At 40.4% G+C, this 18,709-nt stretch overlaps 1 protein-coding gene across 1 annotated transcript in view; it reads left to right on the forward strand.

The window, feature by feature from the left end:
- Positions 1 to 18,162, forward strand: part of LOC109916401 (arginase-1-like) — a 31,574-nt gene extending 13,412 nt beyond the window's left edge. The window contains exons 5-8 of the mRNA XM_020516113.2: positions 6,457 to 6,551; positions 16,017 to 16,121; positions 16,322 to 16,458; positions 17,877 to 18,162. Coding sequence (XP_020371702.1) covers positions 6,457 to 6,551; positions 16,017 to 16,121; positions 16,322 to 16,458; positions 17,877 to 18,004 — 465 coding nt within the window. The 3' untranslated portion in view covers positions 18,005 to 18,162. The remainder of the gene's footprint in view (positions 1 to 6,456; positions 6,552 to 16,016; positions 16,122 to 16,321; positions 16,459 to 17,876) is intronic.
- The last annotated feature ends 547 nt before the right edge of the window (positions 18,163 to 18,709 follow it).

An 18,709-nucleotide genomic window follows, 5' to 3' on the forward strand; every position in this document is an offset into this window, starting at 1 on the left:
AACCCTCTCCAATTTAATAATATCGTTCCTATAGCAGGGCAACCAGATCTGTACACAGTACTCCAAAAGTGGCCTCACCAACATCCTGTACAACTGCAACATGCTGTCCCAACTCCCAAACTCAATGGTCTGAGCAATGAAGGCAAGCATGCTGAATGCTGCCTTAACTACCCTGTCTACCTGTGACGCAACTTTCAAAGAACTATATACCTGAACCCCTAGGTGTCTCTGTTCAACAACTCTACCCAGTGCCCTACCATTAACTGTATAAGTCCTTGGTTGTTTTACCAAAATGCAGTACCTCCTATTTAAAATTGAAATCTATCTGCCACTCCTTGACCCGTTGGCCCAATTGATCAAGATCCCATAATAATCTTAGATAACCTTCTTCACTGTCAACTATACCACCAATTTTGGTGTCATTGCAAAGTTACTCACCATGCTTCAAAATTCTCATCCAAATTGTTCATATGAGTGACAAACAACAGTGGACCCAGCACTGATCCCTGTGGAACACTGCTGGTCACAGGCCTCCAGTCAGAAAAACAACCCTCCAGCATCACCCTCTGTCTCCTACTATCAAGCTAACTTTGTATCTAATTTGCAAGCTGGCCCTGAATCCCATGTGATCTAATGTTACTAACCAGTCTATCATGCAGAACCTTGTCAAAGACTTCACTAAAGTCCATGTAGACAACGTCTACCACTCCGCCCTCATCAATCTTTTTGGTTACATCCTCAAAAGACTCAAGTTTTTATTTTTTGCATTGGTCCTACACAACGCACTGTGGTTCTTCAAAAAAACTGGTATGGGTATTAAAGGTGCTGGTTTGATTACATGTTGTTTTTCCCACTATCTGACATGTATAACATGTTTCACAGAACTCCTATAGCCTTATGAGGTGAAGTACCTGATTATTGAAGCTTGAGTTTTTGCATTTCTATGTGCCCTGCCACAGGAATTTTGTGCTACTCTCATTATCTCATGATATTTTGGTGGTAGCACAATTTGACAACAACTGTCTATTCAATATCTGCAGGTCTGTAAGGATACTTCTATTTCCTGATCAGAATTTCATTTATAATACAATAACATTCTGAAAGTCCTTCAGCTTCAAATTTGTTGTGAGCTCCTTATTTAACTCTGGATCTGCCTTCTGAGCCTCCAATACCAAAGATGTGCTAAACTCTTCATTGTCATCCCCATCCTTAAAGAAGGTTTTGGCTACTCTAACATCTGCTTGTGGTATTACTTTGGCCTCTGAGGACTTTGCTTAGCCATTGATTTGGTTGCCATAGACAATGGAAAAATACTTGGGACTTGTTCCTAACACTTCCATTTCTGTGATTAATAAGCAAAGTTATAGCTTTTACTCCTGTCAAATCATTACCCAGGAGTAAGTCAACTGCCTCCATCCACAGGGAATTTCTCAACAACAGCTATTACCACTGATCTGGAAAAAAGTCACACTCCAATTACACTTTGGATGATGGAACTGGAATAGAGTCTCCATTTATTAACACTTTGGCTTTGCGCTTTCTGGAAGGAAAACTGTTCTTTTACAGCAAGAGTATGAGTAGCTTTTGTGTCTAATAGTATAGTTCATTTGAAGAAAAGGGGAATATATTTCCTGTATATCTCTATTCTCCTCTTCCGAACTTAGGTTTCCTGGTTGGAGGTAAAGTTACAATTTAATCTTCTTTTTCTCTTGATTTCCATCTTTGGACTCTTATGAGCCTGCTCTTTTTGGATTCTCATGACTCTTGCTCTTACAAGTCCTAATAAATCCTATGGGATTCCCTTGCAACTTCCAGCATTTTGTACAGAGATGCCTGACTTTATTACAATTGAAAGATTTAGATTTGCAATTTTCATCTCCACTCTTAGCTGATTTCTGATTTTAAATGGGGATCTTGGGATGTTCTCAGGTTTCCTTTCTTTACCCCAGCTACTTGCTTTCACTCTCTCACCCTCTTTCCTTCTCAGGTTTATGGAGGAGGTGACAAAGGAGGTGAGCAGATAAGTGGAAATGGAGCCCAGAGAGAGAGATATAGATAGCAGGGCAAGACAGAAGTCCGTGGTGGTGAGGAAGTCGCTGCTGCCTGCAAACTGGGGACGTACATGGAGAGGGATTAGACAAGGGGAGAAAAAATATTCCCCTCCCCTCCTTAGTCAGCATTTCACAAGGATCATTCCTCCCAGACACTCTGGTACACTCCTCTATTTCCAACATCTCCCACTCTCATGACACCTTCCCATGCAGAAAGTGTAATACCTTCCAAGGTGTAGTACCATCCAAGGTCCCAAATATACTTCCAGGTGAAGCAGCAATTTACCTGTATTTCACTTCATTTAGAATACTGTATTCACAATTCACAATGTAGGCTCCCTTACATTGGGGAGATGAAACGTAGACTAGGTGACTGCTTTGCAGAATACCTACATTCTGTCTGCTAAAATGATCCAGAGCATCCAGTTGCCTGCCACTGTATTCCCACACAAACATTTCTTTCTTAGGCCTGCTGCCATTTCCAGCAAGCCTCAGCGCAAACTTGAAGAACAGCATCTCATTTTCCACATGGGCACCCTGCAGCCTCTAGTACTTAACAGTGAGTTCTCTAATTTTTGAACCTGATTCCATTTTTCCATGTTTTTTTACCCACCCACTCAGATCTGCTGAGTCTCTCCAGCAATTTGTTTTTAAGATTTTTCAGCATCTGCTTGTTTGTTTTGCTTTTTTGTTTTATGGATGAGTTCATAATCATCAGCCATTTCCATCCTTTGGTCTTCAACATAGGTTCCAATTATAAAAGGTAGTGAGTTTTAAAATTCTTCCAAGGGAATGATTTCTAAGAATTTCATTTGTGGTATTTACTCACAAACCCATTACCACTTGTCAAAATTACTCTGCTTTATCCTTTTCAAATTCAAAGGTTTATCCAGGCAGTTTTGTCAAATTTCAAAAGTTTTGCCAGTGTGCTTGGGGAACTAACTTGTACGTACCCAAAATAGCAGTTCTACAGTCGTAATCCCTATAAAACCTCCTAACAGTAAAACATAAATTTCCTGTGCTTTACCTGTCAATTTACTTTGCATTGGTAATATCCAGGTTTCATTTGGCCACTTCATTTGCTCAGTATTTCACCAAATGATATAAAGAATGTTTCCAAATTCTTTCCCTCAACTTTTGGTAGGGCCTGTACGAACTTAAAAATTTCTCCACTGGATTTTAGATTATGACTGGGATTTTCTCCATTACGACTTTCACCGGCATCTAAATTTTTTAACTACACAATTTTAAGCTGATTCTCTATCTGTCTCCTTTTTTCCCTTTTTGTTTTCTTTCTCTCTCCAGAAGTACATTTTCTTTCTTGTGTTCTTTTGAAATTAAAGTTCAATTTTTAAAATCTATTTCCTACTTTTTAAATTCTTTTTCTACCTCAAGTTGCCCCAATTATTTTTTTCATGTTTTAAGCTTTTTTTAAACTGTAATCAAATACTTGCTAATTCAAGTGACATCACTCTCTATACCTCATCCCTTATGTATTCCTGTAATGCAGTCCTAAATGCTTGGCCAATATTTCAATTACCCTGCCTTCTTAGTTCCAGCAGGCAACTTATTTGCTTATAAAGTTTTTGCCAATTCCAGCAGTCTGATTTTTGTTATTGCCTGTAAATCCATCGGGGATATCTGTTCCAACTGCAGGATGATTTTAGCCATTTATTATTTGTATGAGAAACCAGGTATTTTTTATCCTTTACCAGTTATACTAACTCCACACCCAACCCTGCATTGTCTTCAAAGATCTTGGGTTACAACTTAACCGGGAAGGGGAGTGCAAAAAAAATCATACTCCACTGTTCCACAAACCTTCCAAAAATATATAAAATTCTAATTAGTTCACCAAGAATTGTGGTTATCAGATCAACCGTGATCTTGTTAAGTGATAAAGCAGGCTCTATGGGCTGAATGGTTTGCTTATACTCTTTTTTTTAATCTGTGGTCTTGTACAGGTGGCTGGTTTTGTCTGACTAACAGCTGTTTAGGACAACATCAATTCATACTTGGTTTTGTCATTAACAAAAAAGAACTATTCATTATAACACAATTGTATCAAACAAAATTTCAAGGATTACAAATCCAGATTTTTAAGTGAGGGTTTAAATGTCTCTCACGGTCCTCTTTTATGATTTTTAGCACTGATGACACCCTACAGACAACAGCATAATGGCTGTTCTTCAGCACAATAGTTGATCAGGTCAGCCTACACTTTTCTTGTTATAATTCCTTCTTTCATGCTTTCTTGGTTTTCTGTCTTTTAACCACACGGAGAGTGAGAGAGAGATGGATGCTTTAAGTTTGTAGGCACTGGATATTTCTTTCTGTCGTTGCAGCATAAATAGCTTTTTAACACTCTAAATCTCAGCTGTTAGGCAGAATTTCCATAACTCAAAAGAATCTCGGTGCCACTCCGTCTTGAATTTTCTCATTCACTGCTTCAAAAAACAACATTGTGATGCAGAGTTCATAAGTACACTTGATTTTCAAATTGGAAACTTCTCATCATGTATTTCAATTTTAGAGCAGTCCAATGTCCGTTTTAATTTATAGTTGCAAAAAGTAAAGAAGGTTTTTTACAAAAACAGATGGGATCTTGGGATTCATAAGTTACAGGCATTAAGTACAAAAGCAGGGAAGTTGTACTGAACCTTTGTAAAGTTCTGGCTAGGCTCCAACTAAATTGTGTCCAGTCTGGCCACCACACTTTAGGTTAAATGCAAAGATCCAGGCAGCACATGTGAAAGGAAAACAGAGTTAATGTTTGAGTCCAGTGAGTTTTCTTCAGAAGAATTACCTTTTATTCTACAGTTGCTGATTTAGATAAGGTAGTCAAAGAAAACTCTTCCCATTAGCTGATGGTAGAAGGACAAGAATATATACTTAAGAATCTGGGAAAGAGATGCAGAGAGAATACAAGGAGGAATTTTTATCCACAGTGAGTGATATTTGGATCTCCCTGCTCGTAAGGGTGGTGGAGGCAAAAACAATCAATGATTTGAAAAGGACATTTGAAAATAATACCTTTACAGGGCTGCAGGGATCATGTAGGGGAGTAGGACTGACTGGATTGCTGTGAGGGAAATCAGCATTAACTCAATGGACTGAAAGGTTTCCATGAGTCAGAAATGACAGTTAATCTTTAACTTTACTCATGGAGACTCAAGACCAAATGGACCCTTCAGATGAAGCAGGGTTTGAGGGCAAGAATTATTGGAACAAAGGAGATTTAATTATAATAATAAAATCAGAGTATTGCTGATGCTGGTGATCTGAAATAAACATAGAGTCCGATTGGAGTCAAAACGTTAATGCCATTTCTCTCTATCTACAGATGCTGCCAGATCTGCTGAATTCCTCTAGCACTTTCAGATTTAATTGCAGGTCTCATGTCAAAAATTTGACACCCTTAGGACACAGTCAGTGCTGGATTTTGGATTTTTTTTCAGGATTTTGGATCTCCCCTTGGTGAAACAGGCAGTTTGTGTGTATGATTCTTCTATGCCATCTGATTGGCAGTTACTGTTAAACACTAAAAGAATATAATCTTCATTTTATTCACTAAAAACTAACTTGTGACAGTCTAAAACTGGAGCATTCAAGAAATGTGCTGATTCACTGTTGGGTAGTTAGAGAAGGAAGGAATTTGCATTAAAATTTGTTTTTTTTTTGGTAACACAAATTGAGCAGCTGTTACAATGACTGGTAGGGAGTAAAATTATGGCCGGACTAGGTTACTAGTCTTGAGCAATCTCCATCATAAATCTGGACATAATTTTTTCCAATGTAAATATCTAGTATAAAAGTTTGATAAATACTTAATAGGAAATATTTTGTCAAAAATGTGCAAGATATTTAGTACTCAATTTTACTTTTGGAAGATTTGGTTAATGCATCTGGACACCTTTCTGCCAGGCAAGAAATGTTAAAATCAGGACTAAAATATAGTAAAATTATAAGAAGAAATAGGTCCATAGTGTATTAACATTTCTAATAAAGCAAATTATATCATAATATACTGTTCCAAAGTAAAACTGATTCAGTGGCTGCTGCTGTTTTTATGGAGCTTCAGTTGAAAATGAAATACTATACTTAATTATCTCTGAGCGCAGGTCACATTTGACCAATATTTTAATCTGGCCTTTGATGTGAGCTGGTAACTCTTGAGGAATTAATAAACAACTTGTTTAATATATAAGAATAGTTTCAAAACAAATTCGTTCAATGTTCATTGTTTGCAACGTGCCAAGTATGAGGTAACTCTTTCTCCATTAAAATGATTGTAATGCTCTTACACTTCCAGGTTACCTCATTTTAAACAAATTATCTAACTATTTTCTAATGGATCAGTTTCCTTAAACTCACTCCAAGTCACTCTTCACGTTTTCTACCTCAGATTGTAGGTGTCCCAGGATTCAGTTGGCTGGAACCATGCTTAACTGCGAAAGATATTGTTTATGTTGGTCTGAGAGATATGGATCCTGGTGAGAAGTGAGTTTCTTAATTGAAAGACACACTGAAAATTGAGATACGTCCAATTTATATTCTCATTCCAACACTAAAAGCAATTGTACTTAGTAAATCTTAATATCTGTGAGTATAATTTTTCTCTTTATATAATGGATTAATTTCTGGTGATTCTAGATAACTGTTACAAATTTATTTGAGGTGCCCATGACTTTGTCAACATAATTAACTGATTGTTTCCAACTTCTAGCCTCCGTTCAATATAATTGATAGATGAACATGCCCTGATGTCTTTTGAAAGTGGACACGTTGCCCACCTTTTAAACACAATTTTATTTTTCATTCCACTCGAGGCCTATTTAAAGCACAAATGCACCTCCTAAAGCAGGGTCACATTTCCTGGGCATAGATTGAGCTCCGACTATGGACTATTCTGCTGCAGCTGAAGAGACCAGCCCCCTCTTGTATAACTCATTTGACAAGGATTGTTTCTGCTGCTGTGCTTCCTGAAAATGTAGCCTTCCGCAATGGTTAGCACATTGCTATGATGCAAAACAATGATCTCTCCCTTCTCCTCATCTGTTTGGCCTATGAGTCTACTCTGCCATTCAAGAGATCATGGCTGATTGGATAATCCTCAACTTCTCCTTCCTGCCTTTTCCCATAACCCTTGATTTCCTTATCTCAGCCTTAAATATACTGAACAGCTCAGCCTTGCGGTAAAGAATTCCATAGTTTCACTACCCTCCAAGAGAAGAAATTTCTCCTCCCCTCTGTCCTAATTGGGTGACCCCTTACTCTGAGATTATGCCTTCTGGTTATAGACTTTGCCACAAGGAAACAATCTTTCAGCACCCATTTTCTCAAACCCTTGCTAAACCTTATGTTCATTGTATGATTGAACCTTGTTCATCGGCTATCCCTTCTGCTAAACTACTTCCCTGTCCACTCCAGCCAAGTCTGCCATCATTCCTTTTGTAATTATCCTGAAAAAAAAAATGTCCAGCATATTTGTTTCTGATTTGAGTTTCTCAAACTTAATGCTAAATTCTATCATGTTATGGTCAGTTTCCTCTGGGATCTTCTATTGAGATCGAGATCATTTATAAAACTTGCCTCTTACACACCACCAGATCCAAATCAGCCTGATCACTGGATGGATCCACAAAATATTATTCTAGAAACCTGTTGAGTTTGCTTTATGAATTACAACTACCTCTACCAATCTGATTTTGTCAATCTATATTAGGACTAAAGCCTTGGTTCAAACATGGACAAAAATGCTGAACTTCAGAGGCGAGTTGAGAGTTACTATCCATAAGTGATATATTTCCAAGTCAAGATGGTGAGTGGCTTAGAGAGGAATTTGTAGGTGGTGGTGTTTCCATTGCATCCACTCCCCTTGTACTTCTAGATAGTGGTGTTCGAAGGTTTGGAGATGCTGTAAAATAGCTTTTTTGCATTTCTGCTGTACATCTTGTAGATTGTACCCACTGCTGGTGACATGGTGCCAATTAAGCAAGCTGCTTTGTTCTGGATGTTTTCAAACTTCCTGAGCATTGTTGGAGCTGCATTCATCCAGGCATTTCATGACACTCCTGACTTGGAATCACACAATCCCTAGAATGTGGAAACAGGCCATTCGGCCCATCAAGCCCATTCTTCTATACCAGCTGATTGGCGGTTACTGTTAAACATTAAAAGAATATAATCTTCATCTCCAACCCTCTGAAGAGCATCGCACCCAGACCTTTGTGGGTGGTGAAGAGGCATTGAGGAGACGAAGTATATTACTCTCTGCAGAATTCCTAGGCTCTGACCTTTTGTTGTAGCCACAGTACTTTTATATGGCTAGGTTAATTCAATTTCTGGTCAACGATAATTTCCCTTCCCACCCCCAACCAAAGGATGTTGATTGGGGAAATTCATTCACGAGATGTAGATGTTGCTGGCTGGATCAGCATTTATTGCCCAACCCTACATGCCCAAAGGGCAGTTAAGAGTCAACCACCTTGCTCTGGGTCTGAACTCGCATACATGCTGAGTTATTAAAGTGGGCAGTTTCCTTTCCTAAGGAGCGATACTGAACCAGATGGGACTTTCCTGACAACAGTTTCACTATCATCATTACACTCTCCTATTCCATAGCATGATTTGAACCTGGGACCTGGATTAATAGTTAGTGATAATACACAAGGCCATCACCTCGCCAACAGGAGGGTTCAGCAGTGGTAATGCCATTAAATGGCAAGTAGCAACGGTTAGGTTGTGTCATTTCAGAGATGATCATTGTCTGGTGCAAATGGTACTTCCACTTGTCAACTCAAGCTTGGATATTCTCCACGTCTTGCTGCATTTGGATATGGACTGCCTCAGTATCTGAGGAGTCCTGAATGAACTGAGTGCACAATTTTCAGTACTGAATCAGCAGTGAAAAGCTCCACTTCTGACCTTGTGGTGAAGCGAAAGTTTTTGGTGGAGCTGCTAAAGATGGTTAGGCCTCTGACGCTACCCTGAGGACTTCCTGAAAAGATGTTCTGAATCTGGGAATGACTGACCTCCAACGGTCACAACCATCTTCTTTTATGTGAGGTATGACTCTAACTCTAAACTGTAAGTGAAGAGTTTTCCCAATTCCCACTGACTCCAAATTTCTAGGGCTCATTGATGGTTCAGACAGTCAGTTGTGGCCTTGATGTCAAGAATGAAATAACTCCACAGAGGCCAGTATCCCGTCACCAAGTCACCCTTTATTTACACGTGTATAGCATTTGACACTGGTCCAGCTTCCTCAGAGCCAGCTCTGAGTGAATAGAACCACTGACACTCCTGTTAATTTCTGTCTGCTAGGATCCCTAATTGGACCAGGTTAACTGCGCCAATCAGGGAACTCCTATTCTGAGTTCCATTTTACTGACTTTGTTATGATCACTGTATCACTTCTACTCTAAGTCCAAGGACATAGGCATGTTCTTTTTCTTGTCTCTCCTGGGCATTTTCACACCAGGTCTGGTTCCTCCGACTCAGCCTCAGATATGGACGGCATGTACCAGACCTTAGCCCACCTCTCATACCTGGAGCGTCTCAGAAGAAATTCGTCTTGTTCTTCAGATGGTAGAGGTGTCGAGACTGTGACATCCACTGTGTCCATCTCAGACTTCGCGGTTTCTTCGATGCTAGATAGAGGGGGGAGAATGCATGGGTTCAGACAGCCTTTCCAGCTGTTCTGATGGGCCAGGTATGTTTTGCTGCTGCCCCATTCATGAGTTTGCAGCCTTCATATAGATCCATGTGCTTGTTCAGGAGTGCCTCACCTACCCAAACATGTATGTCATGGAACTTGACCTTGCATCAACCATGCCTCTTTCCCATACAGGGCCACTTCTGTAGTTTCAACACCAAACTTCATCCCCTGAAGTGTACTGTCTCTCACTTAGAGGAGTCTTGTATCCAGCATTGGTGTCCCTGATGCTATTTCACACTATCCCCCGGTCAGGATGATCAGATTTAACCTGGTGTGGAGTCGTCTTCCCATTAACAACTCTACTGGATCGATTCCTGTAGTTGCATGAGGGGTTGTTTGATAATCTAATAGGAACTGGGACAGTTTGGTATCAAACAAAGCCTTAGGCTGTTTCTTTAAGCCTGCCTTCAAATTTTGGACTGCTCTTTCCACCAGACAGCTGGACCATGGATGGTATGGAGCTGTCCTTATATGCTGAATGCCATTTGACTTTATTTGACTCATTCCCTGCTGGTAAATGATAGCCTATTGTCTGTGACCAACACTTCTGGGAGCCCATGTATTGCAAATGATGCTCACAGCATTTCTACGACCGTCCCTGTTTTGACGAATGAACTCCATGAACATCAAACCACTTTGAGTGGGTGTCCACAATGACCAAGAATGTTGAGCTCATGAAGGAGCCATCATAGTTGACATATAATCTAGTTCAGGGTTTACACAGTCACTCAAGAATGTGGAGGAGCTGTCCTCATTGGCACTCTGGGCACTGCCCCACCAATGCGGCTATGTATCCATCCAATCCTGGTCAACAGACAAAGTCTCGCCAACGTTTTCATTTGGAGACCCCTGGTGGAGTTCACCTAGTATCTGGCAGCACCTTTTGCTTGGGATAATCACTCTTGCTCCCCATAATAAGATGCTATCCTCTACAGTGATCTGGTCATGCTGGGTCCAGAAACGCCTCCGTTCTGGTTGTGATGGCCCTTTTGTTTCCTCAGTCACCACCAGCTGTTTTAGTTGGACCGGACCTTTTTGGGTCCACAGCCCGATTATTGTCAGCGGTGGCCGGAAGGATGTCCAGAAAGTTTCAAACCAGAACAGACACTTGCACCACCGGTGGTACCGTCACTCGATCTGCCAGCAGGAAGGAGCTCAAGGTATTCGCATTTGCTACTTGGCCTCCTGGATGGTGTTACAACTTGTAATTGTACGCCACTCAGAATGAGTACCACAGCTGAATTCAACTTGAAGCAATGGCCTTGCCCTCTTTCAACCTAGCAGAGGTTTGTGCTCAGTTCCTATTATAAATTTATGTCTGTTAAAAGTATTGGTGGAACTTTCTCACACCAAAGATGACTGCTAAACCTTCCTTAGTGCATATTTGCACTCTGCAACAGCCAAAGTCTGGGAAGCATACGTTATTGGGTGTTCCGCTCCATTGGGCCATCTGAGCCAATGCTACCCTGATACCGTATGGGGAGGCATCACATGTCGACACCAGATCTCACTTGTGATCGTAGTCAGCCAGTACCTTTAGATGATGATAGCTGTTTCTTCACTTCCCTAAAGGCTACCTCTTGGCTATGAGACCATTTTCCAAGGCTGACCCTCTTCAATAGCAGACGTGAGGTTGTCAGAATGGAGGACAGGTTACGTATGAAACTTTCCATAATACTTCACCAAGCCAAAAGAAAGACATAAGCTCTGGTACAGATGTGAGCTGGGGCAACTTCGATTGCCCTCACTTGTCTTCCAATGTGTGTTGCTTGGTTTTGTTGACTCTGCATCCCAAGTAAGACATTTGCGGGTGCCTGGAACACATTTTTCTGTGCTAAGGCTTATGCTTGTCTTAGAGAAACGTCTAAGGACAATGTCCAAGTTCTCAAAGTGCTCTTTATTGGTCTTCCTTGTTATTAGCACATCATCCAGATAGATGGTGACCAGAGGTAGATGTTGTAAAATGCTCTCCATCTGCTGAAAATGGCACGGGCTGATGATACCCTAAATGGCTCTGTGAAGGCGAGGCCCCACAACCACGACTTCCCCTCCTTCCGGCAACTTTGCGTACAAGTCTTCCAAGCAAGTGATTGGGTATTTATCCAACTGCGAGAAGCTGTTTGCCATTTGTTTAAAATCCAAACAAAAACGAACCACCCATCACCCTTCACCATTGGTACAACCAGTACAGCCCATTCTGGAAGCTACTTTTTTGATTCCTTTGCTTTCCAGCCTTCTGATTTCTGCCTCAATGGCGCTGTGGGGGTGCTTGCAGAATAATACAATTGCTTACTAGCCAACATGCATGGGGACTTGGCTCCTTTTGATAGTCCTGAGACCTTCCTGAAAATCTTTTAGGTATTTAATTAGGACTTCGCTCAGGCAGCTAATTTCTAATCGAAAAATATTAAGCCAATCAAGGTGAATCTTTCTCAACTAATTTCACCCCATTAGGCTTTGACCTGAGCTTTTTACTACAATCAGTAGTAATTGAACCAGCTGCTTTTCATAAGAGACCGGAACTGAAGTTGTACCCTTCATCTGTAAAGGTCCCCCAGTATAGGTTCTCAGTTTAGCCAAGGCCTTCTGCAAACTTAAGGGCTGGAATCCAAAGTCAGTATTGTTAAAGACTGGTTCTGAAATTATTGATACAGCCATGCCAGTATCAACCTCCTATTAGAACCGGATGACCACTTAACCAGGCAATTATTTTGATTGGTTTTGATCTGGATGTTGCTAAGCAATTTAACTGTTTCAAGCCAGATACAGTTTGGCTTTACAGGTTGTGCACTCTCCTGGATACCAGCCTATGAGTTCTTTAATTCAATTCAGGCCTATTCACACTCCTTTGTTGTCTTGAATCCGTATAACGGCAGCAACAGCAAAGGCATGCTGATTTGGATCCTGAAAAACTTTAATTGTTTGGCCGAATTTGGCCTTGTTTTGGGGTTTTGCTGTGAGCTGACCCAGAGTCCCTCTGTTCAAGATATGTCCTGAGTGAAACTATGCAATTGCCTTCACTTAAGTGGTGTTTGCCAAATTCAGTTGGACTGTAGGATAGTAAAATGTAGGGTATGGAGGGTAGATTGATCTTAGTAGGATAATAGGTCGGCACAACATCGTGAGCCAAAGGGCCTGTACTGTTCAATGTTCTATAATGAGTGTGTCCACTTCTATTGGCATACCCTGTAACCCATATGCTCCACTTGCTGCATTTTCTAATGACAAAGCCAGTTGTAGTGCCTGTTTGAAGTCCAGTTTGGCTTCAGCAAGTAAGTGCTTTTGCATGGTTATATCATTAATTCCACATGCCAAACAATCTCTCAGCAACTCTCTTGAAGGGTTAAACCAAAGTCACATGCCTCTGCCAGTCATCTTAATCTCCTCAAAGATCCAGACACTGATTCCTGTGGTTCTTGAGCTGCTGAGTAAAACCAGTAGCGTCTCAGCACTAGAGGCATCTTGGGGTCATAATATTTCTTAACTAAATCCATCAACTCTTAAATGTTTTAGTATCTGATCCCTTAGGTAACATTAAACTTCTAATAATGGAGATACTATGAGTCCACAAGCTGTCATGAGAATTACTCGTTGTTTTTCATCTGTCCCAATTTGCCCAGAAAAAGATATTTCATTTTTTCCACATACTGAACCCAGTCTTTAACAGCAGGTTTGAATGTGTCAAGCTTCCCAAATAATAGCATGATGCCAGAAATGCTTACCCCAACTCAAATACAACTGTTACAAGCAAATTTCTTCAGGACCATATTTTTTTCCTCTTGTCACCACTGAAATAACTCCACAGAAGTCGGTATCCCATCTCCAAGTCACCCTTATTTATACATGCATATTTCTTGACATAAGTCTGGCTTCCTCAAAGCCAGCTGTCAGAGTGAACAGAACCTCTGACACTCCTGTCCAACTGTCAGGGCTCCCTGATTGAACCAGGTTAACAGCCTCAATCAGAGAACTTGTATTCTTTGAGTTGTATTCTTTGACCTCATTACAATCACTAAAAAGTATAGTCACTTTCTCCTTATGTCTGGAATTTAATTCTTTTGTCCATGTTTGAGCCAAGGCTATAATGAGGTCAGGAGCTGAGTGGCCCTGGTGGAACTCAAACTGGATGTCATCAGGCAGGTGGTGCTTGATAGCACTGCTGATGACACTTTCCATCACTTTACTAACAATCAAGAGAAGACTAAACAGGTGATACTTGGCCAGATTGGATTTCTCCTGCTTTTTGTGTCCAGGATATACCTGGGCAATTTTCCAAATTCCACTAGATGCCAGTATTATAGATGTACTGGAACAGCCTGGCTAGGGATGCAGCAAGTTCTGTAGCACAAATCTTTTGCCAAAATATTGTCAAGCCCAAAGCCTTTGCAGCAAGCATCCAGTTGCTTTCAACTGTTTATTGATATCTTGTGGAGTGAATCGAATTGGCTGAAGACTGGTATCTGTGATGCTAGACAGCGTTGGTGGAGGCCAAATTGCATCATTCACTAATCACTTCTGGTTAAAGCCTTATTTTTTGCACTGATGTTCTGGGCTCCCCCCACCACTGAGGGTGGAGATATTTGTGGAGACTCCTACCCTAGTGAGTTGTCTAATTAGCTGCCACCATTCACAGCAGCCTGCACCAGGACTTCAGAGCTGTTGATCATGGTTGTCCATGATCCATTGTTTGTGCGATCACCTTAGCTCAATCACTTGCTATTTATGCTGTTTTGGAAGTAATTCTGGTTTTTGTAGCTTCACCAGGTTGACGCTATTTTTAGGAATGCCGGTTGCTACTCATGGCATGCCCTCCTGCACTCTGGATTGAACTAAGCTCTGATGGCCAAGGAAGAAACACCCCAGGACCCTGGCATTGAAAGGACTGCCAATGACCAGGCATCTGCTTAGTTCCAGTTGGGAGAGATATTGTATTAATTGATTTCATATTGGCCATTAATAACTTCTTCAAGGTGCATAAGCTGACACGGTAGTAGCAGGCAGGCTTGTCAGAGACACTTGCCAAACTGATAGACACAAATGCCATTTGTACTGTGCTAAGGGATGCCATGGACAAGTTGGCACCTCCCTGGAAGAACAGAATCCAGCACATTCAGTTGCTTCCGATATGGGCTTGTACTCTACCACTGTAGCTATTGGTGCTCAGCACGAAGAGCAAGGTGACAGAGGAACAAGTGGCCATGATCTCACTCCAGGTGCCCCTTGTCTCAAGGGAACAGGTGGTGCCAGTGCTGTCAGAGGTCTTCCATTAAATCTCCTCTCGGGATACTGCAGAGCTGCTGGACTCACAACCTGCATTCTGCATGTGACCCTCAACCCTGTGGAAGTTCAGGCCAAGATGGGTGAACATGCATCTAGCCTGGACCCTCTCTCGGAATGTCTGAACCCTCTAACCATAGATGTCCTGGACTTGCCTGCTCAAAACTCCAAGGCCAACAGTCTACACTACAGAGTAGGCTCCTTCCACCATGGCTGCAGACCCTGGGACAAAACCTGGTTATAGTGGGAGGAAAAGGAAAAAGAGAACCTTCTCAGGGGACAAAAGTGGCAAGGGTGAAATTTAAGTTTAAACAGAATAACTTATTTGTAAATATATATGCACTTTTCATCATCAGCCATGTAACTTGCTGTCATTGCAATCGCAGCATCAAGAATGAAGGTAGAGAGACTAGATATTCTTAGCACCACAATATTCTAAACCTGACTGGATAATTATTCTTTTCATATTGGCTATGCTAGCATGAAACTGTCATGATTGCATGAGGGATCATCAGTTGGTTTGTGAAAGCTTCCACTAATTTATAATCTTAACTTTTTTATTAAACAGGGAAAGTAATGAAAGAATAAACTGGTAAGCTGTGTTTGCAGACAGGATTAAACTGGGGACACTGGCCTCTGAAGCATCAATACAGCAATGAGAGCTGTTGCTAAATAAATCCAGCTTAGATTCTGCAGTTGACAATTTTGTGCTGTAGGACGGTAAATGCAATGCTCCTCCCTGTGAACTTCCTTATTTTTCTTCACTGTCCATCACACAACTTTGCTGCAACCTTTAGTCGTCTGCACCAAAACGTCCAAGAATTAAGCAGCACCCTCTGTCTGTACTGTACTGCAGTGAATTCTCGGATCTGAGCAAGCATGGATACCTCATGTTGAGAACAGGAATTCTCTTTTACTTTCTTTATGTTGCTTTAACTATGGGTAATGCTGTTACTTGATCCTTTCAGGGAGATTATAAAGAGATTAGGAATTAAATTCTTCTCAATGACAGATGTAAATCACATGGGAATACAAAAAGTCATGGAGATGACCAACGATTACCTGTATTCAAGGTACGGATTTTAGCAATGTTGAGTTCATTAGCTGCCTATAAAAATTATAGATGAGCAATGTGCATTTTCTAGAATCTTTAATATAAACAAATCCTAAGGTGCTTCACAGCTGTAATGATATTCTTTGGTCATTGTTTTTTAACTGGATTTCAATCCATTTGTAATAAATTCTCACTCTAGCTAATATTTGATTTTCTCAGAGGAAAGAAACCAATCCATCTTAGTTTTGACATTGATGGATTTGATCCTGTTTTGGCACCTGCTACAGGAACCCCTGTAGAGGGTGGTCTCACATATGAACAAGGTATCTTCGTGGCAAATGAAATCCATAAAACAGGTATGGGGGAAAGGAATAAAATTAAAAGACATTTATATCGTCCATGGTACTGGCCACATTGGGCAAATGTGTAAGTTTAGAAACCTGGGACAAGTGACATTTTAATATATTACTAATTTGTGGGTGCAAGTATATCAGAATTTGGGTAGTTGAGGTTTGTTCAAAGAAGGAAACAAAGAAAAATGAAAACCATTATCTTTGGTTCATGCTGGACAGTTCATGGTATACAGATGTAAACTGAAAAGGGCACAAGCCATGTTTAACTTCAGGAAAGAATTCAAGTCTACAGCCATTAAACTGAATGCTTTACTACAATTACAAATTGTGTGTAATCACTGCAGTCTTTGAGGGAAGTCAGGCAGTGAGCCTTACTGTTGCCTCACAACTAGACCTAACCTACATTCATTAACATCACCCACTCTCACCTAGATTGTTGATGGCTGCTCCATCCTTTTCACCACTGGTAGATGGCAGAAATGGTATGGCTTTGTCTCTACTGCATTTCCCTTCCATCTGCCTTTGCTACCACCAGTTCCGACGACTACTGTGGGGAACTGATCATAAACTATATGAAATTGTTATAATTGTCCTCAGCATTGGAGAGGCTCTTGTATTCGACTCTCCACCCTCCAATCTGCCCCAACAAAACCTCTGGTCCAGCTCAAGGCGTTCAGTGAGACAACACCCGATATCTGGGGTGCTTCTGCCCTTTAAATATACTCAAATCTCAAGTGCAGCTGCAATCTGCCTGCAGTTTTACAGCCTGCCAATGCCAAGCTCTCTCGACAGTGGGAATCATAATGGTGCACATTGTTTGTTTGTATCTGAATTTTTTTTAAATTTAATAAAAATTAATTCTGCTGTGTTGGATGACCCAGGTGGAAATCTCACTGTCTGTTTAATCTCAAAGGATATGGAGCCCATCAGACATAATTGTGTCTTTTCAACTCTGAAGAAAACAAGTGGCGGTTGAAATAAATAGAATATATGCGCTTGAGTGAAAGTTAGAGAAGCACATGATGGAGAAAGGAATAGCATAATATACATTTAAATGAAAAGAGGTCTGAGGAAGCCTGTTACAGAGCATAAATGTTATCACTCACCAGATCTCGCTTAGACATTTATAGTATATGATTTTAAATAACTTACAAAGACAGACTTTTAACAGCATTTGTATTTAAATTGCTAGACCTCTTTACACGTGTAGGTAGATTTATGTAGCTTGTCCAAAGTGAATTTATTAAGATTCTGTTAAAGTCTTTGGTGAAAAAATAACTAGAAATCGTGCATTTAAAATAATACCATTGCAATAAAGATACTGATTTGACTGTGAATACTTTTTGGTTCTCTGCTAGTAGTATATTAAATGTCAGACTGTATTTCCAAACATAAAGTATACAATATACTTATATTTACAGGCCTGCTGTCAGCAATTGATTTAGTGGAAGTTAACCCATCTTTAGGAAAAACCGAAGAGGAAGTTACATCTACTGTTAATTCTGGTCGAGATATCATCTTGACAGCACTTGGCTATTTGGCAAAATAATTCCACAGCCTTTTTTTTTGCTAGAACTGTTACAGCTTTAAACATTTATCTTCTCTCATATCTCAGTTTTGTAGCTTCATGAATCATTCGTAATTCCGAAGAGAAAATTTGAAATGATGTAATAACTTTTTAAACTTTGCATGAAATATTAAGACAGATTTATAAGTATTAAGTTGTTTTTTTTTTTGATTGCTTGGCATAGTGTCCTGAATGAGAGTTGCTATTAATTCAACAGTTGCAACATGCATTGTCTTCAACTCCAATTCCCTTGTTGTTTTTCACACTGAATCTGTTGCATTGAGTTACATCAAGTCATCAGAACAGAAACTTGCCATTTTGGCCGAACTGATCGGTGATGGTATTTAGGCCCCATACAGGCTTCCTCAGTCCTCCTATTTCATTTAACCTTTTCAACATATTATTCTATTCCGTACTCCCTCATGTGTTTCTCTAACTTTCACTTAAGTGCATATATGCTGTTTGCTTCAACTACTACTTGTGGTAGTGTGTTTTGCATTCTTTCCACTCTGGATTTTAAACTCTCCTGAATTCCTCACTAGATTTACACATGACTAACCTCTATTTGAAAACTCCCCCACAAATAGAAATATTTTCTTGACAACAACCCTATCAAAATCTTTCATAATGTTAGACTCCTTGGATGAAGGAGTGGGAGGGTGGATTAGCAAGTTCGCGGACGATACG

This window comes from Rhincodon typus, chromosome 9 (assembly GCF_021869965.1).
Source record: "Rhincodon typus isolate 14 chromosome 9, sRhiTyp1.1, whole genome shotgun sequence".
NCBI classification, from domain to species: Eukaryota; Metazoa; Chordata; class Chondrichthyes; order Orectolobiformes; family Rhincodontidae; genus Rhincodon; species Rhincodon typus.